General features: G+C 38.7%; 1 protein-coding gene and 1 long non-coding RNA gene across 19 annotated transcripts in view; one reads left to right on the forward strand and one right to left on the reverse strand.

Moving 5' to 3' along the window:
- AFDN (afadin, adherens junction formation factor) overlaps positions 1-24,380 on the reverse strand; it is a 148,705-nt gene that overhangs the window by 74,394 nt on the left and 49,931 nt on the right. For 5 of the 17 annotated variants that reach the window (XM_076002788.1, XM_076002786.1, XM_076002784.1 and 2 more), the window contains exons 3-9: positions 23,052-23,164; positions 21,208-21,371; positions 17,923-18,083; positions 12,324-12,481; positions 5,455-5,566; positions 4,363-4,530; positions 1,625-1,669 (exon numbers count right to left, since the gene is read on the reverse strand). In XM_076002788.1, the coding sequence (XP_075858903.1) occupies positions 1,625-1,669; positions 4,363-4,530; positions 5,455-5,566; positions 12,324-12,481; positions 17,923-18,083; positions 21,208-21,371; positions 23,052-23,164 (921 nt within the window). Of the gene's footprint in view, positions 1-1,624; positions 1,670-4,362; positions 4,531-5,454; positions 5,567-12,323; positions 12,482-17,922; positions 18,084-21,207; positions 21,372-23,051; positions 23,168-24,380 lie in introns of all 17 variants that reach the window. The other 12 variants (XM_076002787.1, XM_076002783.1, XM_076002782.1 and 9 more) reach the window with 6 other exon arrangements.
- Positions 1-24,380, forward strand: part of LOC105877870 (uncharacterized) — a 72,544-nt gene that overhangs the window by 8,041 nt on the left and 40,123 nt on the right. Inside the window, exons 3-5 of one of the 2 annotated variants that reach the window (XR_012919237.1) lie at positions 5,270-5,380; positions 11,262-11,398; positions 12,752-12,838. This is a non-coding gene — a long non-coding RNA (uncharacterized LOC105877870). Of the gene's footprint in view, positions 1-5,269; positions 5,381-11,261; positions 11,399-12,751; positions 12,839-24,380 lie in introns of those variants that run through there. The other variant, XR_012919236.1, reaches the window with a different exon arrangement.

Here is a 24,380-nt window from a genome sequence, read left to right on the forward strand (position 1 = left end):
AGGTGAAGGTAAAATGAGACTGAAGTATGTGAGAGACACCAACGCCTAATACACATTTAAAAACTGATTCATCATTTGTGTTGCTTCACATCATGCTGGAATATTTAGTTTTCAACTTCAACTGTTCTAATAAAGTCCTGATCAGAACAAACCCCAAAATCATCCATTCTCCTGGACATGGCAGTTTCCTTCCAGACCTACTAAGTCCAAATCCCCCAGGAACATTTACTGTTTTGTTTTAAATGCCATCAGCAATTCCAAGGAACACCCCTGGTGAAGACACGTGTCCCTGTTTTGTCCTGCCCTATCTACTTTTTCATAGTAACGCCACTAATCGCATTTGGAGATGACTTCTATTCCTCCTCTCCCTCATCTCCAAGCTCCCATGTGGCCAGGCTTTAAAAAAAATCTCTTTACCCTGGCACCGAACACCCAGCATATGGTCCACAATATGTAATCAATAAAGACTTAGTGTGTCAATAGTAAATAATTATACTAAAAATAAAGAAAACAGAGTAATACAATATAGTCACACACAGAAATTACACAAATTATAAAGAAGCAAAAGGAACAAGTAATCATGTATGACAAGAACAATCATGTCAATGCAAAGTTAAAAATATAAAAACATGAAAAATATGTCTGTTTAGGGATGAAAGAAAAATTTATCCACATTCTTCTGAGCTGTGCATGCTTCTGAAAGGTGCCTTGTGAGACACCAGAGAGAGCTCACACGCCGTCCCACATCGACAGATCCAGAGACACACAGAGAAAGGAAGAGACTGCAGCTGCTTCCCCAGCCTCTCCTTCTTGCCACCCCTGTGACTGCGGGAACCCACCAGCAGAGGGGAGAGAAGTAACTCCCTTCCCAGTCTCCTTTCTTACCACTTCACAGCAATAAGAGAAAGCTGTAGTTCGCCTTTATAGATTCTGAGAAGCTAAATGGCGACCACAGGATTTAGTAGGAAGAATGGTGTTTGGTATGTGCTGGGGGAGGGAAGGAGAATGTAGTTGTCCACTTCCTTCTCCTCCTTGAAAGTAGGATCACCAACTCACAGGCAGCAGCAAACATACCAAACTGTTGGCTAAAGAAAAATTCCATATTCTCTCCCTTCCCTCAAAAAGCATTCTACAAACAGTTAATTTCTTCCCAAAGTGCCCGAGTATCTTTCTTCACTGTCAATGACTACATCTGGAGCACATTTAAAGGCAGAGACAAATCTAAGCCACCCCAGCATATACAATCGTGTTTCTACCAGAACATTTTCTTTAATATTCTAAATATGAAGGGAAATGGATCGATTGAGCAGAGCCTAAGGAGAACTTTTAAATAGCACTTTGTCTTTACTCCACAATTCTACACAGCCAATGCTGCGTTTGCCTTCAGTTGCTTCCCAGGGTGAACCTGGGAAAACAAAGCAGCAAAATAAGCTTCCAGTAAATGAAATGAGTTCTGAATATGGAACACTTACTAGGTATAAACAAAACAGGACATTACATTTCTTAAAATAGGTTATTTATACCAACTAAAAATCTGATGCATAAAATAGTCAGTGAACATTATTTTGCCCACGAGGTTCTGTTAGTGCTCTAGTTACAAAAGTAGTAGTAAGCATAGCATTACCTTCGTAAGTGTGATAGTTGTAGTAGGCAAAGTGATTCCCTCTCCCTGGGGTTAAGACACATGCCAGGACCCAGGTGAAGGCAGCATCAGCAGGACAGAGACCATGCAGAACACGCGGAAGAGGGAAGGAGGAGAAGAGACGCATAGGGTGAACGTCAGTGAGACACGTTTCAAAGGAAGAAAAGGTACATTTTACCCACCAGCTTTCAAAGCTGTGGACAAGACTATGCTAGTGCCCCAGTCAGTGTTTTAGAAACCAATACAGACTGTTACGGGAAACAGCAGGACAACAGGTGAGTCGCCGAGCAGCAGGACAGCAGCAGTGAGTTAATTGTATAGAGGGCCACCAACCCACTTGGCTGATTTCTTCTGCTTAAAGAACACATTCAAATCCAAAGCAAAGAACAAAATTACGTATTTATTCCCCATGCCTCTAGAAGACAAGGTGTGCACACATGCACATCTCAAAGCCTCCTGCCCACAGGTAGCAGACAGACCTTAACACTGAGGACAGATGCTTGGCCCAGTGGAAATACGGTACTTTTCCATTCACAACAAATCATTATGTATGAACATTAGTTTTTCATTAATGGAAAATACATCAATTTCATTCGGCATGCTGTGAGCAACTGATAACAATGAAAACCTAAAAAGACATCATGACCTAGTCAAAGAACATGGCTTTGGTGTAAGAAAGACTATGGCCTAGCAGTCAGGCCTGCACCAACCTCTAGCTCACCGTGAAGATAGCAGTAGCACACCTGAACTAGAGGTATGTGTGGAACAGTAAGCCCACAGTACTCAGGAGGGAAGTCTGGACTAGAGACAGTCGCTTAACACATGGTACTGTGATTATCTCCTGGTGGGTGAGTTACCTAAGTGCAGAACAATCTTACCACCTTTGTATCCCCTGCTTTGCCTGAAGTAGAAGGTAATGAATGTTGACTAAAGGTAGCAGAGTACTGTGAGGAAAGCAATGTATTAGTAAGCATTTCATATATGTTGCTGCCAGTATTTGGCGGAAAGTAGTACAGAATATCTACACAATCTATTATCTTCTCACACCTACAAAAAACTTCTATGTATTTCTAAAAGTATGAAAAAAGCAGTCAAAATAACAATTCTCGCTAGAACATAAATTCCCAAGGTTTAGTTGGTGCTCTATCCCCAAGGCACCGAACAGTATAGTACAAATAGTAAGTATTCAATAAATATTTGTCGAATGAATGAATGGTCACCCTGTCTCTGCGATCCACCAAAATAAACTTCCTATTACTCATTTGAAAACTCTTCTGTTGGCTGCTATTTGTCAATTTCTCTGAGAGTCAATCTTCAATCCTCAAAAATATTGATTTGGAGTAAATAATTGTTAGTTTCCAGCATTTAATGTAAAATTTTAAAGGGTAGACTCTACACCCAAAAAAAGATCCTAAAAAATTTTAAGTTCAAAACCAAACAGCTGCCTCGCTGCTGCGGCCATCTCCTCGGATGGCCGAGTACCAGCGGCCTCTCAGGCACTGCGGACACACAGCACCAGTGCTAGGACATGTCCCCAAACTAGGTGAGCTTCCCAGCCAGAGAACCGAGGGACAAAGCAACACCAACATACTTCTCGCAAATAGCTAATCAATTAAAAAAAGTCCTCAAACATAACTAAGTACAAAAACCACGATCCACACTGCCACCGACTGTAAATCAGAGCACTATCAAAACAACAGCACTTCCTGTATCAAGATACCCTAGCTGCACCACGATACTGCTAGACAACAAATACCATATCTAATCATTACTTAGGTATAACTTAGTTGTAAGAAACTAAACAAACCTTGTAAATAAAAATGCTAAAAAAAAAGCATAATTCATGCACCTATGCAACCATATTTTATCTATATAACTGGTTCATTTTTCTGCTAATTTTTTCTATGATTACTAATTGAGCTTTATTCAAATATGGTTTGGAAAGGGGAATACTGTGATCTTCAGAGTATTTTATAATGCAGGTCATGTAGCACTATTTTAAGAAATGACGTAATCTTAGCTGAATGATAAGTGTGCCATATATAGCACACATATACACAAACACACACACTACACAGGGATGTATATGAATATAAAGCATTTCTTTAAGAACATCAATGGATTTCTCTACCTGATGGCTAACCTGAGACATCAGCTTTAGCTTTTGAGAGTTCTAAAAACAAAATATTTAGAGGACTAACATAAACAGTCTGTTATTTTAAAATCAAATGGCCTTCTTCTCATTCAGATGGATTTCTTAGATGTACTATAAAATTTCACACATTATAAACAATAGTACGATTTTACACACATACATTCACACACACGTGTCTCTACTAAACATGCCCTAGGAGGAGGTAAATTTTAGTTTGTCATTTTTAGTAGATTATTTTACTAAAGTTATCTTGGGAAAAATTTTTTTAAAGTGAAAGGATCATTTTAAACTCTCTTAAAACTCTCTATCCAGTATTGTAATTTTGTTTCTTACTACTCATTTTTGTCCATGTGAACATTATTTTTGTGCATAAATGTTCATATTCTATAACCTTTAGTTTTTCTAAATGTCATCTTATGAGGGTTACCTTTTATTTAAAAAAATGGTCTAAAAACGTTAAGTCAGACAAAGAAAGGTCACTTAAACAAGATGCATTAAAAAGTACAAGCATTTAAAGCTAAAAAATACACATTATTGTATTTCCCAGTATGACCAGCTTTCTTACCTGGGCTTAACTCCACTAAATACGGCAGTTTTTCGGGTGGAAGGGCAGAGCCATAGCCAGCAGCATCAACTCTCTCCTTCCCCTTCAATGGCTTCCCTTCCAGATGCTTCTTTGTTTTCTTTGGGATGTAGTCTGGTGGCCGCCTCTTCAACTGAAAGACTAAAATCCCTAGAAGAGTAACAGTGGAACCATCAGCCAGACTGCAGCTGGCCTGGACAGCCAGGCACTGGCAGTCTACTACTCAAAGAGTTACCAATAAGACCATCTGCCAGGGAATCACTGAGCCAGAGCTTACCCAATTTGTACTTTTACTCAATAGAGGAAATATCAGTTTCTTGGTGTGTTCTGAAAAGGTCTAGCAAGCAATTTTCAAAGATTATTTTAAATTACCCAAAGACATCATATGCTTGAAAAATAGCACAATACCAGTCTAAGAATAAATGAATACTTATATTGGTAAACAACCTTATGATCAATAAACATATTCATATGAACATTTATTTGAACATTCACACAAACACTATATATATAATACATTTTAGTTGATCTGCTTTTTATTTAATTCTACCATATTAACCCATAATTCAAGACAATTTGACTTTCATTTTAATACAGTTTAACTTTATACCTTTTAGAAAGAGTACTAAAGAAGTGTTTTAAAGAAGCTAGAAATTTCCTTGCCTGCTAAAATTTTTCTGGGAGGGGGTATTTTAAAACTACCAACCTATATTCAACATCGACATGATTAATCGGCAATAAATGTTCATGTCTTTCTTTATTGATGTAAAGGTTCTCTACCGAGCTGCAGTTAACTTGTAACAATAATCTTTAACTTCTTGATGTAATGCTAATATTCCAGCTTTTCATGAGATGTGCTATTCACCTGCAGTATTATCATTTGTTTAAGGTCGAGTGTGAGACTCAGACAAGCTGAGTTTTGCCTCCAGGAAGGAGGCAAAAAGCTGTACAGCAGACAGCCATCAAAAAATATCTGTGTACACATATCCTAAATCATCTGGTGAGTTGAACAATTGGTATATCTCACAGAAATCTGATGTAAGTAATCCTTTAACAAATAAGATCACTTTTTACCTTTGTCACTGGGCCATTCCCTGAAGATTTGTAAAGGACACTCATCATCATCAAGAATAATTTCTTTAGCACCTTTTTCATCAGAATGCTGGGCTCCAGGAGGAAGCATCACCTAAAAGAGAAAATAATTAACTGTAAATATACCTAAAAAGTAAATTAGCAAGTATTTGAATTAAAAAGACACTGTAAAATTAAACTGTTTGAGCACTATAAATTCTCACATATCACCAAAATAATCATCAATGAAAGTGAAGGAAAATAATTTATAATAAAAAGCTAAGCCAGCTGATTTGGTAGTTTATTAATATTAACCTGGCCCCTACAAAAAACTAGTGCAAGTGTGTTGTTTTTTTTAAATAACTTTTTTTTTTTTTTTTTTTTTTTTGGACGAGGTTCTGGGGCCCCAAGAGCAGGGGCCCCGGAAGTCGCCCATTTAAATAACTTTTTATATGGAAAGACTATATGTAAAGTAACCTCTTGAGGAAACATAACTTCATTATTGCAAATTTCAATTTCTCTAATCCCTAACTCACCTTTTCACATTAAAACAATGGTTTTTAGGCCGGGCTCAGTGGCTCATGCCTGTAATCCTAGCTCTCTGGGAGGCCGAGGCGGGCGGATTGCTCGAGGTCGGGAGTTCAAAACCAGCCTGAGCAAGAGCAAGACCCCGTCTCTACTATAAATAGAAAGAAATTAATTGGCCAACTGATATATATATATAAAATTAGCTGGGCATGGTGGCACATGCCTGTTGTCCCAGCTACTCGGGAGGCTGAGGCAGAAGGATTGGTTGAGCCCAGGAGTTTGAGGTTGCTGTGAGCTAGGCTGACACCACGGCACTCACTCTAACCTGGACAACAAAGCGAGACTCTGTCTCAAAAAAAAAAAAAAAAAAAAAAACCCAATGGTTTTTATAGAGTAGGCTCATAGACAATGATATCCTCTAGAATAACCACCACACAACAAACTAGAACAGTTTTTATAAAGTAGGTCCATATAATATGAGATCTAGGGTAACCACCACACAACAAACCAGAATAGTTCTTTTTTTCTTGTAAATAACCTGTCTTTATGTGTAAATTTTAAATAGGCCATTTAGGTAGATTACAGGATTAGTCTCTCATTCAACACATTTTTTGAAACAACTATTTTAAGAAACTATGCTCGCTGTACTCTTAAAAATTCATAATGCTGTATTACATTTTATTGTATGTTTTTACTGCAGCCAGTTTTGTTAAACATCTAAGAAAGCTCCAAAACTACTGCATTGGAGAAGACGCTAGTAGATGACCGTTGTCCAACAGTCTTCTATATTCTGCTTGCAATTAGTCTACACTCCAAAGGGAAGAGTAGTGAGGAGGTGCGTCACCTCTCTACCCTTCAGGGCTGGGAACCTCAGTTTTAAGGTTTTTCTAGGGTCCCCTTGGTCAAGAGGGGATCCATTTAGTGAGTGGGGGGCTTAGGATTTTATTTTTAGTTTATAAGACAAATGTGGATGACACCCCATAATTTGCTTAAGTAATCATTCTGAAATATATAATATTGTAATTTCATACTTTTCCTTGTTCCCAGAGCTATCCGAAAGAAAATTTTTAATTTAAAGTATGAGATAGTCTAAAGTGTTTTTGTTTTCTCTTTCTGGCTATTTTGTGTCAATATGGGTAATAAGGCATGTAAAATGTCTATTTTTTAAAGAAATACATGACGTTAGTTTTAACTAATGAAAAATTAAATTTTTAATATTTCCATGGACATTTGATAGGGATATGTATCCATAAACATGAACATTTAAAAAAACAGTAATACTGCATTTTCAATTTTCAATAGCTTCATTAATACCATTAATAAATTTTAATGTGAAACATATGAGTATTAAAAAAAAAAAAAAAAAGCCAAATCACAGAGAACTACTCAGAGTCCTTGGAGAGGCCACTCCCCAGGACCCCTTGCCCCGCCTTTCCCGTCCAGTGCCACCCACTCACTCTCAGCCTCTCCTGGGAGCACTCAGCGACCACCGCATCATCTAAAGGCTCCCTGTTTGTATTTCTAGTTCATGGCCTTTGCATCTCCCGTTATTATCAGTTTTTTAAAGGCAGTTCTTATTATACTACCATAGCATCTAAAAACTAGGAGGAACTTAAATATTTATTGAATAATTATATGAATAGATTTAAAAATGAATAAAGAATATGAAATAGCTACAATTTATGAGATGGCAAGCCAAAAAAATAAAGAATTTCTAATTCAAAGTAAAAACAATAATCAACTCTCAGTTTGTGCTGCCCAAGCTTGCAAAAACTATTAGGGCAACGACGGAACAGAAAACCAAAACTAGAAAAGAACCTCTAAAGAAATCATCAAATGTCCTCAAAAGGGACTGCCAATAAAAGTCAAAGCTTTTACAACTTCAAACCCTGATTTGGATGTTCCTTCACTTTCTCAATTTCATCAGTAAAATATCAAAGAGAAATCACCGAAAGGATTAAAATGTTATAAAAGTTTATTATTACATACCACCTCAATGCAATTTTATGGAACTGATTATTATTAAATAGACTTATATCCACTTATCAACAAAAATATTCCTTTGGCAAATAACTTAAGCAACACCAGGTATCGGGTGCAACAAAGGCGTCTTAGAGTTCACAACCCTCCGGGGACACAGCTGAAAGAGGGTTAGGCTTCTGTTCTCATAATATAGACTCTACTTACACTGCCATTTTTCTAACACTATTTTATCTTAGAAAACTTTTTACAGGAGTTAGTAACCAATTTTAAGTCTAAAGCACACCTAACATAAAATCCATCATATCCATGGACTCAACTATTCTATAAGTAAGTTGCTTCCCTCTATATAATAATGGTTGCTATGCATTCCTTCTGAAAAGTAATTAGCTCATAAGGCCCAGCATCACAGTAGGGCTTTCTTTCCTCTAACTGGCCTTTAGCTGTGAGGAGGAAAACGCAGCAGCATGGCCTTTGTCTCAAGCATTGTTCCTTCAGAGAGAACACATGACTATCTAACCTTCTATCCTTGCCCTGTCAATGAACTTCAGCTCATGACAGTTTCTTTTATCTACAAACCTTATTATTTAGAAGTAGAAATTTTGTTTCATATCAAGGAGGACCTTTCTTCCTTTAAATTTATTAGTACTATTTCTTCCTCCTGCCTACTAACAAAGGCCAACTAAAAAGGTGCATCAAATTTGGTGAAATACTCATATACCCATGCTCATCGTTCTGCTCCCCTCCCCATGATGAAATGAGCTTTGCTATATTTCTTCTGATTCTGAATAACACAAACTCAGCAAAAAAATTCAAATACAAAAAAAGCATAAAGAAAAAAACTACTGTGAGATAACTGTATCTTTGTGATCATGCTTTCAATAACTATCTTTATGCATTTATTTTATAAGGAGCTTCACATCTTGATCACACAACACATGTTAAGTCTTCTGGTGCCACCACCTCCCCTCACGTAGGCAGTTTATAAGCTGGTGTGTATCTTTCCCATGCATTTACCTTTCTCTGTGCTTACAGTGTACATAACCACAGCATTTTGTAGTCTTGTTTTACTTTATGAGATTGCTTTTGCAAAAACAGGGTATTTTTTTTAAATGTACAAGCATACTCCATTTTATTACACTTTGCTTTATTGCATTTCACAGACATTGGATGAGACTCTTCACTGAGGCTGGTGTTGTGAGGACTGCTCTACCAAGGGTCTCCCCACGGAGGCAGCTGCAGGAGCTGGCTAAGGTTGTCATGGGTTCCCAGGTTGTGGGCATTTGCTCATAGCAGGTCACAGTACGCTGGCGGCTTGAGGCTTGGGGGCCCCAGTGAGGCATTGTACTTTGGAGCAGCTGTTCCAGCCCTGCTCTGGTGGTTGAGGCTCTGGGGTGGGGTCTTGGGGTCCAGGTGCAGCACTGGAGTCCTGGGGATGGTGTTTTGGGCCTGCTGGGAGTTATGGAGGGACAGGGGCAAAGCCTCAGGCTCTGGCCTGAGAGCCTCAGAGCTGGGACTGGGGAGTGACTGGGGAGGAGGCACTAGCAGAACCTCTGAGCAGGGCCTTTGAGCCAAAAGCAGGGCTGTGCAGACGGCGTGCCATCCAACCTAGAGGGCGGGGTCAGGGCTAAGCAGGCAGGGCTGGAGGGTGGAGTCGGGGCAAGCAAGCAGCAGGCTGGCACTGGGGTCACGTGAATGCCAAGTCAGGTGGGCTGAGGTTGGCCGCAGTAGCCCAGGGACCGCAGGGCTCTCCATGCTCCTCTCAGGGCCTGCCTAAGTGGCCTCCCAAAGCCTTTCAGGTCAGAGCCCAGTGCACCCCAGCGTGAGAGCCTCGGAGCGGGCACTGGGGTGGAGCTGGAGGCAAGGCCTCTGAGCCCAAGGCAGGGCTGTGCAGATGACGGGTGGGTGGATCCAACCTGGAGGACGGGGTCAGGGCCAAGCAGGCAGGAGGCAGCCGTGGCCCGGAGGGCAGATTTAAAGCCATGTAAGCAGCAGGCTTCAATCTCTGAGAGTTCTTTCTCTGCCTGTTCCTCTTTATAGCATTCTGATTTTACTTCATAAATGCAGTATCTTCCTTATTTTTCTGTATCTCTTAATTTATTGAACACTCCCATCTGCTCTCTCCAGTTTCTCCCTTTTATCTCCAGGTTTTTTTTTTTAATCGTGTGTGTCGGTATGTCTCCATTTTAACGGTGTTTTTCAAATGTCTGTTGAACCTTGGCTGTCCGGTCGTATTTGACAGCAAGTCCCCAGAAAGCTGAATGTAAAGTCTATAAAATACAGGCAGGGAACACTGTTGATAGTTCTCAGAATGAGGTTACTAGACCAGAACTTCCAAAGGTCCGTTCGCATATAGATCTTTCTTTTTTTGAAAGCAAGTGCCTCCCGGGAGGAACCTATACATTTTCTGGCCACCAGTATTCTAGGTACAGCCTTTCTCTTCATCCTCCTGTTTTCAATAAAGACCCCTGTTACCCTCTGCTATGCCTGTTACCTTCAAATCCAAGGCCTCCTAGTTCAATACCCATCCAGCCCCATCAGTTTTACTCTAGGCTTCAGAGGGGCAGATGACACAGCAGCTAGGACAGGGAAGGGGATTTGGTGGCGTCTACTACTCCTTGCAAACACTCTCAATCCACTGACCTGCTTGTCCTGATGCTCTCCTGCAGGCTTTCTCTAGTCTAGTGAGAGACCACTCGTTTACATATGTAAAAGCTCACTGACAACTCTGATCTCTTATCATCTCATCCCAGTCTCTTAGTTCTTGTGCATGTAAATAATTTTTTATTCTTTTATTGCCATTTTTTTTTTTGAGACAGAGTCTCGCTTTGTTGCCCAGACTAGAGTGAGTGCCATGGCGTCAGCCTAGCTCACAGCAACCTCCAACTCCTGGCTCAAGCGATCCTTCTGCCTCAGCCTCCCAAGTAGCTGGGACTACAGGCATGCGCCACCATGCCCGGCTAATTTTTTCTCTATATATTAGTTGGCCAATTAATTTCTTTCTATTTATAGTAGAGACGGGGTCTCGCTCTTGCTCAGGCTGGTTTCGAACTCCTGACCTCGAGCAATCCACCCGCCTCGGCCTCCCAGAGAGCTAGGATTACAGGCGTGAGCCACCACACCCGGCCTTATTGCCATTTTAATGTAAGAAAAACATCTGTTTTTACATCTACTTTCAGCTAAAATTTGGACTACATTCCAGATCTATTAGTGTTTCCAACTCAATCTAACTTCCTAGCTTCTCAGCAAAAACATAAAATCATAAAACTCAAGCAAGCTCTTTTATTTAATTCCATCTGTAGCTAACAAACAACCTCTATGCTGGAAACTACACTGAGCACTATAAAACATTACTGAGAGAACTTAAAGAAATCAATGAGTGAAGAGCTACACTCTGCTCACAAACTGGAAGACTGACTACTGTTAGGATGAGTAGTTGGTAAGTTTATCTACAGATGCAAGGCAAAAGAAATCACAATCCCAAAAAGTTTTGTGTGAAAATGATAATCTGATTCTAAAATGTGTACAGAAATGCAAATAACCTAAGAATTAAACAAAGCAATTTTTAAAAACAAGAACAAAATTGACATTTACTTTATATGATTTTAAATATAAAGTAAATCTACAGTATAAAACTTATTATAAATAAGATTTATAACATTTAACTCTTTGCACTCAGATGTCGAGTGTGACTTGTCACGGTTAACAAAAATTATAGAGATTAAAATTACTCTTTGAATGTATCAATAATTTGAAATATAAAAAAAACCAAATAAATAAGTTTGTATGAAAAGAAATGCCAGTGTTTTATTCTACTGCCACGCTTTGTAAAATCTGAGGTATTTAAAAAATTAAATCCCGAGTAGAATAAAGGAATCGAGAAAAAAGCAAGCGAGTGCAAAGGGTTAAATGTATTCTAAAACTACAGTAATTAGGACAACTCAGTATTTGTCAAAAAGACACACAGACCAATGGAACAGAACAGAGTCCAGAAATGGAACCACACATATGTGGACAATTGATTTGGGGGTGATTTTTATTTTCTTCAATCTGCCTTTTTATACTTTTCTTATTTTATAATAGAAATAAATATTACTTTTGTAATGGAAGGGAGACTCTGTGGGGGGTTTTTTGCTTTTTGTTTTAAACATGTATTTAACACATGGTTTTAATTTATCAGATTCTAAATGATACAATGGGGAGAAAATCAGCCTGGGTTTAATTTGATTTGAAGAGTATTTTCCATTTAAATGTAAGGTCCTAAAGACTATACTTTCAGGGACACTTGTATAGTGTGTTACTAAATGTAAGGTCCTAGCATGTGTGACACTGGTAAGAAATCCTGATTTGATCAAGTTACTTACCCTAGCAATGCAGTAATCCTTAGGGTTTTCTTTTTCCAGACCGTATTTCTCTAAAGCCTCAGCCACAGCGAAGTCTGCGGGATCTGTAGTAGATAGCAGGATTGTCTTGTAGGGAATATTTGGTTTTAAACTATCTGCATAAATTCTCAGCGTTCCACCTGAAAAAACATTTTGGCATCTTTGAGCATAACTTTATCATATGCCAATAACAGAGATAACTAACATCTACAATCACTTAAGAAAAGGGCACCTCAGGTCTCTTTGGAATGAGTGCAAAGACAAAACGTGCATGTTTTTGAAATGAAAAGATAGAGATCTTTTTCACTTCCTGTGAGATGGCACACATCAGCAGTGACTGACTGATCTAGTGACACTTTGAACTCCTGAGCAATCCAGCGTGACAAAGGCTGTTTCTGCCCTCTCTTTAGGCCAGGGAGTTACTGCGACGACGCTCTGATTTCTACTGCAGTGTGATGGAGAAAGGACGGCGTTCCAGTTTCTTTACGGCGCTGCTTTCGTCGCCTGCTTTCTCATTCCCTTACATCCTCCTAGACCTATTTCCCTCATTTTTCCTAAATCCTGATCATCAATCTGAGAAACCCAGATAAAGTTAAATATTAACCTCACTAAATAAATTCATTTTTAAAAAGTGAACGAGGATTCAGGAAATCTCAGGTGCTTGAGGCCAAAGATTGTTCATGGATTGGCCATCACAGCACGGCTCTATTTTTGCTTCCGGGAACTACAAACTACAATGTCATTTATAGCTGTGAATTCAACTGGAAAAAAATTTGACTAAAGCAGAGCAACTTTGATATTTTTCTTTTTTGCTTGTTTCCTTTTAATGGAAATCTACATGTTATATTATTCTCACCCGGGGTGTCACACTGGGTGTCATAACCTGCTTTTTCCTTATGGTCCAATATTATTAAGCGCTGGAATCTCAAATTTAGATGAAAGGATACCGAGGGAAGAAATTAAGATTAGCTCCATGCCCCTCCTTCTATAGTGAGGGAAGGATTCTAAGTTCTTTAACCCTCCATTTTCTCACCTATAACTTAAAAGAGCTAGATTAGAAGATCTCTATGGATTCTTGAAGCAAGTTCTAAATGTCCATGACTCCTTCACTCTTCTTAGTTCTAATGCAGTTATTCTGGCTACTGAAAAGTTGTCATATTTTCTTTTTCAACAAATCTGGCACAAATTGCATTTTGATAACTTGGCTAATGGTAAAATAATGGCTGTTTTTTAAAAAAAATCAACTCGTCCACATTACTATTAGAATGTGGACCTGCTGAGCCAGGCTCTCAGGACATCCTGAGCATGTGCAAACTCACACTGTTCTGATGCTGAGGACACAGCAATGAACAAGTCAGTGTTCTCACCTTCACGTGACTTATATTCCTTAGTTAGGAGGCAGAATGTAGGGGGAGAAGACTAACAAGAAAACAAATAATTTTAAAATAGTGAAACATATTGTGAAAAATATGAGTATGGTTGTAAGGAAGAAAGCTTGGGTGACTGGCCCAGACCTCTCTGAGAAATCAGCATCAGAACTGAGACCTGAGGGACAGGACAGAAGCAGCTACGTGACAATCCAGAGGAAGGGCTTTGTCAGCAGGGGACAAGCAAGCGCTTAAGGCCAGAGCTGGAATAAGGCTGGCCTGGTTCACAGGACAGTATAGACAGAGTGGGGGGAAAAGAGGGAGATGAAGTCAGGGACTGGCTGGGACCAGATCTCTCAAGACTTCCCCAGCAATGATCGAGAGTTTGGATTTGATTCTAGATAAAGTGTGGGAGCCACAGAAGTTGTGTGTGCATTGAGTGTGTGAGACACAGAGAACGAAAGAGAGAGTGTGTGTGTGAATGTGTACACATGTGTGAGTGAGTGTGGGGGGGGCAGGTGGGCAAAATGCCACTCACGTTCTACAAAGAGGACCTAGGTGAAGGTGGGGACAGCAGCAACAGAAGAGAGGCCAGTCTAAAGTATGTATTCCACTATAACAAGATGCATCCCCTCCTTATATCATTATACTCTACTTCCAAACAGATTTGGAGTAATTTACAAGAAAAACAAGCACAACAGGATAAGTAAACAACTTTGTAAACTGAGGTAAAACACAGTAGACAACCAAGGAGCAAAACAGAGCTTCCATTCTGAAAGCTGAAAAGATGAACTTGTATTCTCACTTAGATCTACACCAAAAAAAACGCAAATAGTCAGACAACTAATTTTTCTAACACATAATTTGCATCTGCTAAACGCCTAGACAAGTACTCTGTGATCCCAAAGTTACAGACCACAGAGCATAAAAGATTATTTGGTTGGTCTGAAAAAATGCAAAGACAGTGTTTATTAGGAAATCACTTAAAAGGAACTACTTTTGAGTGGCACTTCCCAAGGATGCGTCAATAGGACGTAGCTATAAAATTCCTATTTATGTGGCCAAATGAATTTAGCTATTGGATGAAATTACTTTTATTATCCATTTGAATGTCCCAGAACATCTGTCTAACACTACGTTTAGTTTCAATATAGGTGAGTGTAAAGCCATTCTGACACACAAAACTAGGACTAAATGGATACAGTCTAATTTTAAAGGTTTTTAGTTTATAAGCATAAAACCATGGTACTGTCATGGGACAGGTACACACATGTCAACTGACCAAGGAAGGAGAGAGAGAGAAGAGAAGCGAACATTTTTCAGTCCCTATGATGGACTAAAATCTATCTGAATAAATTAATCTCAGTTCCAAGATTAAGGTATGGGTTATTTCCCTGCCTCGAAGATAAAGAAACTGAGGCCCATCGTCTACACCCCAGTTGTAGGTTCCAACTGACGGCTAAGCCCAGGTCTACGTTTTTCCAAACTTCGCATGCCCTGTTGCCCCCAAGAGTGTGCACTAAGAAACCGAGGTAGAAGAAGGATCAACTCCCTAAAAATTTTCTTACAATTTTGTTAATATGTAATATTACTCAGTGAGAAATAAACATATAATCATTGGTAGTAGAATATTTGTGCCACAAATCAATTAACTGAGCCACACAAGACATTTTTGGATCAACTATATTTTGAAGACTTCCCAAAGTGAATATACCTGAGTGTCTAAGATACTTTACAAAGTCCAGGGACAAAACCTGTTGTGAGTTATGACACCTGAACAGCTGTGAAGTGAGGGTAACAGCACAAGTTAAGGAGGACTTGTAAGCTATGTCATCAGAGCTGGGCAACAAGACGAAAAACAACAGCCTCAGCTGCCACTCTCAGAAACGTGGTGCTCACACGTGCCATGTCCACCCAGCCCACATTAAAGAATCAATCTAATAGCTAATAGCTATGGTAGGTTATAGGGATATGTTTTTCTGAGTATTTTATTTATTAAAACAAAAACCTTGAGGGAACTCAATACTTTGGGCTTCCTTAGTATTAACTATAAATAGCTATTTTGCTAATAATATTTAGTTTTTACAGTTTCCTGAGGTTCCACATACAGAAAAATACTCCTTCTGCCCCCAACCACCCTTCCAAAAGACAAACTCTATTCTAAGTTCTGCTGTTTCTCCTTCTAATTCTCCGGGGGGGGGGGGGGGGGGCGGTTCCTGTTTTCTTTGCTGACTCCTTTCAACAACAGCCTTGCCCCAAGTCTTTATGTGACCTGTACACTTTCTATTCAACAAACCTCACCCACGCCATGACTCTGCCTCCCCACCACAGGCACTCCAACCCCCACCTGCTCACCGCTCACCGCCAGAGCAGTGCCCCAGTCCCTGAGCCCCCGCTCGGAAGAGCCCACATCGCGCCAGCACCTCGTATGGCACTCGTACGCAAAACTATCTTCCACCCCAAATGTTCTTTCATTCCACAGTCCATCAACATCTGCTTACTAATTAAGGACAGGGGTGTTGTCCTAAATGCCTCTGTCCTCAGTGAAATCCAGCCTGTGACCAGTTCCTGACAATTCTGCCCTTAAACATTTCTTCAGTGCTTTCTTCTCTACAGCCCACTGACAGTGACTGAGCTCACGGGCCCTCACCCCTTCCACGGGCAATGCAGTACTTGCAACCGGCACGTATGCTTCTAACGGCAATTCCCTCAAATCGACCTTCCACTTTGCTTCCATAGTAATCTCTCAAGATAGGATGCTTAGCTTAAAACTCTTCAGCAGCTTATTAACAAAGCACATCAAATTCTTCCACCAAAGTACCCCCAATGGCAATGGAAAATAAATATGAGTATCTAGGGGCACAGGCTAAGTGATCTGCAAAAAACTTCCTATTTCAACCTAAAAATGCATATAAATGTCGCATTCTAATCCACATTAAAACATTTCTCATCACAAAAATATTTTTAAATTTACTGATAAAAACTGATACTCTAAGCTGGCTATCTGTATCGTGACTCACATATCTCTAGCTCATACTTGAGTATTCTTTGAGGGAACCATGGATTCATCCTCAGAAATTCCTTTCAGCAGGAATGTCAAACTCCCTCCCATGGCACACAAGTGCCTTTAGGTCTGGTGTGTGGTTAGCACATGTTGGTATTTCTGAGTGTTCCTCTTATCCTTTTCAAGATTTTTACTACTTTTCTTTTTCTTTATATTTTCTCTCCTTCTCATTTTCTTTTCTCTATCTTTTTTTTTTTTTTTTTTTTGGTACATGTATTTATAAATCACTTCAAATCCTTGACAGAACAAGACAGAATATAATGATTTGGGTCTCAAAAATAATCTATTAGAATATATATATATGGATCCAAAAAGTCCCTCATCTAGTTATTTTATATCACCAACACTCAAGCATTGTGAAGTATACAATTAAGATTCAGTGACCAGGTGCTAAATACGCACATGATGTTTAGGTGGCCAACTTCCATCACAGCCAGAGGCTGTGCAGAACATGTTACATGGAAACAGACTCAGAAGAAACGGAATTCTCGCAATTTCTGTGATGGGGCAGAATCCAGTGACCGTGCATTGTGGTGTGTAAGTCTTATTTGGATCCCATCTCAAATAAAAGATTTATCTGAGGCAATCAGGAACATGTAAACAATAACTAGGTATTTGATAATATTAAGGAACTATTGTCAATTCTTTTATATGTGATAACAGCATTGTGGTTATGTTTTGCTTTGGTGTTTTTTGTTTTGTTTTGTTTCTTTTTAAGAATCCTTAACCTTTAAGAAAATATAACAAAATATTTATAGTTGAAATAATGAGAAGTTTGGGATTTGGTTCACAATAATAGTTTGGGAACAGGGCAATGTATGTTGGAAGCACAGAAGAAACACAAATTGTTAATTATCAAAATTTAGTGATAGGTATATTGGGTTCATTTTATGGTTTTCACTTGTATATATTTGAAGTTTTGTAGAATTTTTTTAAAGGCTATACTGAGGAAAGAAAAATACATAACATTAAACATATCTCTACATGAACAGGACTCTTCTACATAAGGCAAAATGGATGCAACACACTTGTTACAAAGAGGTTACGTCCCCCCATTGCTTTAGTTAAGGAAACCTTAAGCATAGATAAAAGGTGTTAAATAGCACTCTTTAAACAGATATAGCACAGAAAAGCACTATAAAGCTTATACCTGAATCAGGCCGCCCATCTGAGCTCCGAAATTCCTGCATTCTCTTTTCCAATTTCTGTTGCCTCCGTCGTTTCATAACCACTTCAGGATTAGAAATTGTTCGAGTAAAGCTGGTTTCAGGCATGTCTTTGTAGACCTCAGCAGCCAGTCGGGAATTCTCACTGTAAGAAAAAAGAAAAAAAAATCAATATCTTAAATTTTTCTTATTAGAAACATATACATTATCATCATACGAAAGTCAAAATGGCAGTTATTATTTGGATACATCTGTCCCCTAAAGGTCTTATGCTATTTACCATGTGCTAACTATTAATACTGTGTGATAAGGAATATACTTTCTCTCGATACAAACTAATACACTGAACTAAGCAGATATCTATAATTAAAACTTTACGGTGAGTTTATTAATAGAGCTAAAAATGTATGGATTATAACATTTCAGTAATTTTTGCCAGTGTTATTCTGCAACAGACCAAATGAGTGATATTACACGATAACACTCCAATCACAAGAAAGGATTAATTATACTTTAATAAAAACCTGTCTTAAGATTATAGCAAATCTTGAAGAACCAAAATTAATTAAATAGGATGATTTTTAACACTTAATGATTTTCCAATATTCACTTTCTTGAACTTAAACTTTCAAAAGGAAATTGATCCAACAGTTTATGTGAAGGAGTCAAATGTATAGGATGATGAATGCAAAACAATATTAGGCAAGATGGAAAAACTGATTTACTTGATTAAATTTTAATAAATATACTTTAAAGATATAATTTTTAATTATAAAAATAATTTAATTAAAGATCAGACAAGGTTCTAATAAATCAAGGTAGCAACATAGCTCATTTTAAGTAGTTCATGTTCTAAATCAAATAATGTATCACCCCATAAACTAAGGCGATGAAGAGAACAAGCCATAAAGCATGTTTTAAACCCTCCTTTGATTATTTTTCATTTATGAGCAATGTATCTATGCAAGCTGCATAACTGCATTAGAGCCTAATCATGTAATACTAGACTGAAGTGATCACACAGGCATCACTGCCTAGTAGACTAATATCTAAACCCACTTTGATACAACCCAAAATGGGCTCAAATTCTACTGTAAAGTATATAAGGTCTGTCCGGAAAGTATCTAGCAATGTGATATGAAAAATTGAGACATTTAATGAAAAAGATACAAGATACAAGAAACACTATACAGGGCAATGATGCTTTAGTTCCCTTCAAAGGGGACTAAAGGGACCTCACACAATTCTCCCAGTGTCTTAATCTGACCCGTACATGTTCAACATTCTCAGATGTTCTGCTTGTCGCAGGCCTTCCAGAATGTGGATCACTTCCAACAGATTCTCAACCATCTCCATAGTGTTTGTGCAACACTTTTATTTGTGATGCATTTACTGCATGGCCCCGAAAGCCTTCTGAATCATCTGAATAGTTTCTGAGAAATGTTCAAGCAAAATTTCATGCAGATTTGTTGCTCTACCTGCTCAGTCATTTAGAATGTGACAGCCACACAGCGCACATGCTCTCAATGGCGTCTAGTGCCCCGCTGACTGGTACAGTGAAGTCGTCACTGTTCACACATGTGCGCTACAGTCTACTCTCCTTGCCTCCAGGTTACATCGATGTCGTGCAAAGCACTATTGTTATATGAACAATGGCTGGATACTTTCTGGACAGCCCTCATATATTTATTCACTGGCAAATGGTTAATATCTTCACAATACATACAGAGCACTTAGTATCAATTAAAAAATGGGACAAAGCCATGGAGAGGTCACTGCAACAGAAGAAAATATATAGGCAATGAACATATGGGAAGATTATGGAAGACATTACACACTGTGGAGATGCACTGTTCCGTGACACCCAAAGCTGCAGGGTGTAAGGAGAGGAGCGGTCTCGTGGGCTACGCAAGAGGGTTCAGAACACGTGAAAGCATCCAAACCTGTCATCTAGCCCTTCTTCTAGAACACACCCTGAGAAAATAATCAGATGAGTTCCCACAGTCATAGAACAAGGACATTCACTGGAGTATTTACAATGCCAAAAAAACTATAAACAAACTACAAGTTCACCACAAAAAGACCAGTTACGTAAATTATGGAAGAACTGTATGACAGACTGCTGCACAATCACCTAAAATGTTTTTGTGAAACATAAATATCTCTGTGGAAAAATATCAAGTAAAATGCTCTAGTTCAAAAGACTATGATTATACTTCTGTTTAAAACCTCTCTATATAAGCATATGAAGTATATACATTTATACAGAAAAAACAAACTAAATTATAGATCTCTTTCGGCCCATGTGACAATACATGACTACTCTTTTTGGCAAATCTATATACCATTCTTTTTCTTTCTTTCTTTTTTAAAGAGACAGTGTCTCGCTCTGTTGCCCAGTGCAGTGGAACGTACTAGCACACTTGTAGCTCATGGCTCACTCTAACCTCCAACTCCAGGGCTCAAGCCATTCTCCCTCGTCAGCCTCCCAGGACTCTGGAGCTACAGCTGTGAGCCACCATGCCTGGCCTTACATTCTGACTTTGTAAAACATGTGTATTACTTCGGCGATAGAAAAGTAATACACAGAATACTACGGCGTCAACACCGAGGCAACAACAAGCTGCCTGTGAACAAGCATAGGATAACCACGAACTGACCAAACAACTGGAACCGCCAGAGGGGAACTGGGAACTGCACATCAGGGTCCAGCTCCTCCTACCCTCTTTCCATTACAACAAAAACACAAGATGCCCTGCTCCCTGGGCTCCTTACACAGGCAAGGTCTACCTACAGTGGGGCTGGTGAGACGGAATAAAGAATGGGGGTAGGGCTGGAGGGAAGCAGACGTGATGTGAGCCTTCAGAGGGGACTCTGCTTTTTTCCTGGCCTTGCCAGCCTCTGACTAGGTTCTGAGTGCACCACCGCTGCCTCGGAGACCGGAATCACGGAAATGAGAAGAAAGGACCAAGTGAAGATGAAGAGAAGAAACAATAATGTTAACTAGAGCTGGCTTATTTAAGATTAGCAAGACTGTGGGTGCAGAGATTCTTCTCAAGCACAGCAAGACAGGCTTTGTAGCAAGGAACCTTGCTTAGGTAAGATCCTCTCTTCTCCCTCAACACGGAAGAACCAGAAGCATACCACGTAAGTTTCTTGACTGATATTCATCTTTTTCGCAATTTATCTGGTAATTTAACAAGTTTGCTACAGTAAAAACATCTGGTTTAGAGTACAAAGAAACAGGAATAATTTCAGAATTAACTTACATGTCATCCCCTTGGAAAAGTCTATCATCTTTATCAGATGCCTGCCGCAATGCCTCTTTTTCTCTCTTCTTTTTTTCCTTCTTTTCTTTCTTTGAAAGTGTTCTCTTGAAATTCTGGATAACACCTTCTTTTTCTTGTTTTTCGGGTCCATTACTTTGAGCCTTCTGATAAAAGGAACATTATCACCATGTGACTACTACACAGAATCGCTTAAAGCTACCTACGGCTTAGCTAAGTTCATCTCACACAGCCAAAAACACAGCTACTGGAACAAGAAAACCTCTGGAGTGATGGAAATGTTCCTTATCTTAATTGGGCTGACAGTTACACGAGTGTATTTACCAAAACTAACTTAATTGTATACTCAAGGTTTGTGCATTTCACCATAAATTTTATCTCAATTAAAACAAGTAAAGAAGCAAACAAAAAACCAAAGCCAGTAAGAAAACTCCAAATAATTTACATAAAGTGACTTTAGTAACAGGAACCTAATGAAATTATGGAACTAAAAAGTTTAAATCATTATTTACTTTATAGAAGTTTTTCTTTAACTTCAAGGAAATGTTAAGAGTAGCCATAATAAATGGGCTTTTATGAAGCAGCCATAAGTACTGTGTCTGTTTAAAAATTTCTAACTTCTTTTCCAGATCTTGTTTATTTGCTTGTTTATTAATTTATATTTTAATCCACAATCATGGCCTGCTCAAAATGACAGAGTTACACTGTTTTTTTTATGTATAACTTAATAAGAAAACATTAAGAAAAAGAATAACTATTGTAGTGGGAAAGAAAACTGCTTCCTGTGTTGTAAGTTATGAGAGCAAAGAGTATTAACATCCCAGCTCCACGCGTAGGCGTTCACAGCATTGCACAGGCCTTAAGAAGAGATCCAGTCCGTGCCAACGAGGCTCCACGGCAAAGCGCACAGAACAAAATAACGCCAGCTAAAACTGTGGTGCAGAAATGAAACGCAGCATGGAGAGCAAAACTGTGGGAAGCCATCCTTAGTTTGCCGCGTCTGCTGCGAATGCAGCAGGTCACTAGAGCACAGCAACAAGCAAGGTCAAGAATACATTCTGCACACATACCCAGGACTCTTTAACATGGAACACTGACATCACACAAAATGAAAATTTTCTCCTGCTAAAAGTGAATAATGGTAGTCTTTTCCCCATCTTTTGGGGGAAAAAATTAAACAGCAGATTTTTCCTCAAAATGCCCTTAGCCTTTGCACACCTGCCGCCACTTATCAATGCTGAATTCTTGTGTGAGGGGCTGCTTGACTTAGCACAGAGCTGCACAGGGACTTTGAAATTGCACTGACGTTTCATAGTGTTTCGCAAAATAAGAGCAGCAGCCCAGGAACTCCTGGTATCCTGCCACTTGAGAAAGTTTAGAGCCGTTTTATCACATCATCCAAAGAAACCCAAGAAAGTTCAATGATCCCTAACCTTGTATATGTGACATGAATAGGTTTTAAGTGTGTCTTATTAAGCAACTAAAAGTTTACACAGAAATAGGTTATCATAGTTTTATTTTCCCTTTTGATTATTAATAGAACAATTTTCATTATAAAATTTGGTGAAAAAAATTTGAGCTGATTACTTGATCATTAAAACTCTCAGTAACAAAAGCATACATAACTCTTCTTTGAAAAGTGAGAAGCAATATCTGGAATTATCGGGTGAAATAAAGGATAAAGCAAGGAGAAAGGGGCTACTTTTGAATTATTTTCTGGGAGAAGGATAAGAGTTTAGGAAGAGAAGCAAAAGGGAGAAGGAGCTCCAGTAACAAGACATCAATCTGTCAGTCAGACCTGACCCAGAACCAAGATCGGCTCCTACCTTAGGAGGGAGGGCATCGTTCTCATTCTTAAGAACAAACCTGCCCTCCCGATCATCTTTGTTCCAATTCAATTGCACAACTAGAGGTTTCTCATCTATATCCAATCTTCTTTCTTCTTCAAAACATGAAATGAGAAAAAGAATAAGCCATGGTTATTTACTGGCACTAGCTAATTAGTACTTTGATATACATTTAATTTTATAGACATAAAGCATTGTATTACCTCAAGTGCCTACTTACAGATTGAAATGTATTGTTCAAAATGTTAAATCAAAGTATAAATTAATAATATTTTGCTGCTACTGTATATCTATCACCAGGTATCCAGTGATAGACACTGACTGGGGCAATTCCCTCATTTAATTCTAATTAGGAAAATAAGAGAAATATACATGAACTAGTAAAAAAAAAAAGTATACATGGTTTTGCTATCAGTCTATTACTGTGAATCAAATTATCTCATATACAACTGGAAAATAAGGAAAAATATTAAGATAACACTGATTCATATGAGATTTTTCTCTTCACATTGTCATACACTACAAAGCAATGACAATAGCCCACCATCAGCCTTCAAAGTGATTACTGCACTATTCTTCCTGTCTCTGTACACCTGCTGCTGGTCTCCAAACTTGCCAACTTCAACCTACACATCTTACATCTCCTTCCACCATAAAGCTGCCACCACTTTTCTTATGTAAAGTACTGTATTTGGTGTATTAGGTTATTAAGTATGAAATGTCCAATTTACTTAAGTACTAAGTTTGACAGTTGCTATCTCTGACATTTCACTTTGACACTTCTTAATTTATTCTTATTGGGAAGATACATCCTCATTCTTTGAAATGCACAATTTGGCTTGTGATTATCTTTCAGATTTTTTTTAGAGGAATTTTTGTGAAATCATGTTTAAGTCAAAAACCTGTGTTGTTTCTGAATGTAGTTCTGCCATGGAACAAAATGCTGCACAGTCAGCTTGAAATATCAACAAAGTATTTGGAAAGGATTGTGGCTAATGATCGCATAGTACAATATGGTTTGAGAAGTTCCATTCTGGTGATTTTAATCGTGAAAATGAGCCACATGGATGACCTGAGACTAACGTGGATAATGATGAGCATAAAGCTGTAGTGGAAGTGAATCGTCTCAACCTATGTGTGAATTAGCAGCAAGGTTTGACATTACCATTCCAACAGTATGGGACCACTTGAAACAAATGGTTTACTTGGCAAAGTAAAGAAGATGGGTAGATGGTTCCGCATGAAGTAAATGAGAATCAGAAGAAAAATCGTCTTGAAGCTTTCTTTTGTTTGTTGTCATGACATAAA

This window comes from Microcebus murinus, chromosome 5 (genome assembly GCF_040939455.1).
Source record: "Microcebus murinus isolate Inina chromosome 5, M.murinus_Inina_mat1.0, whole genome shotgun sequence".
Classification (NCBI taxonomy): Eukaryota; Metazoa; Chordata; class Mammalia; order Primates; family Cheirogaleidae; genus Microcebus; species Microcebus murinus.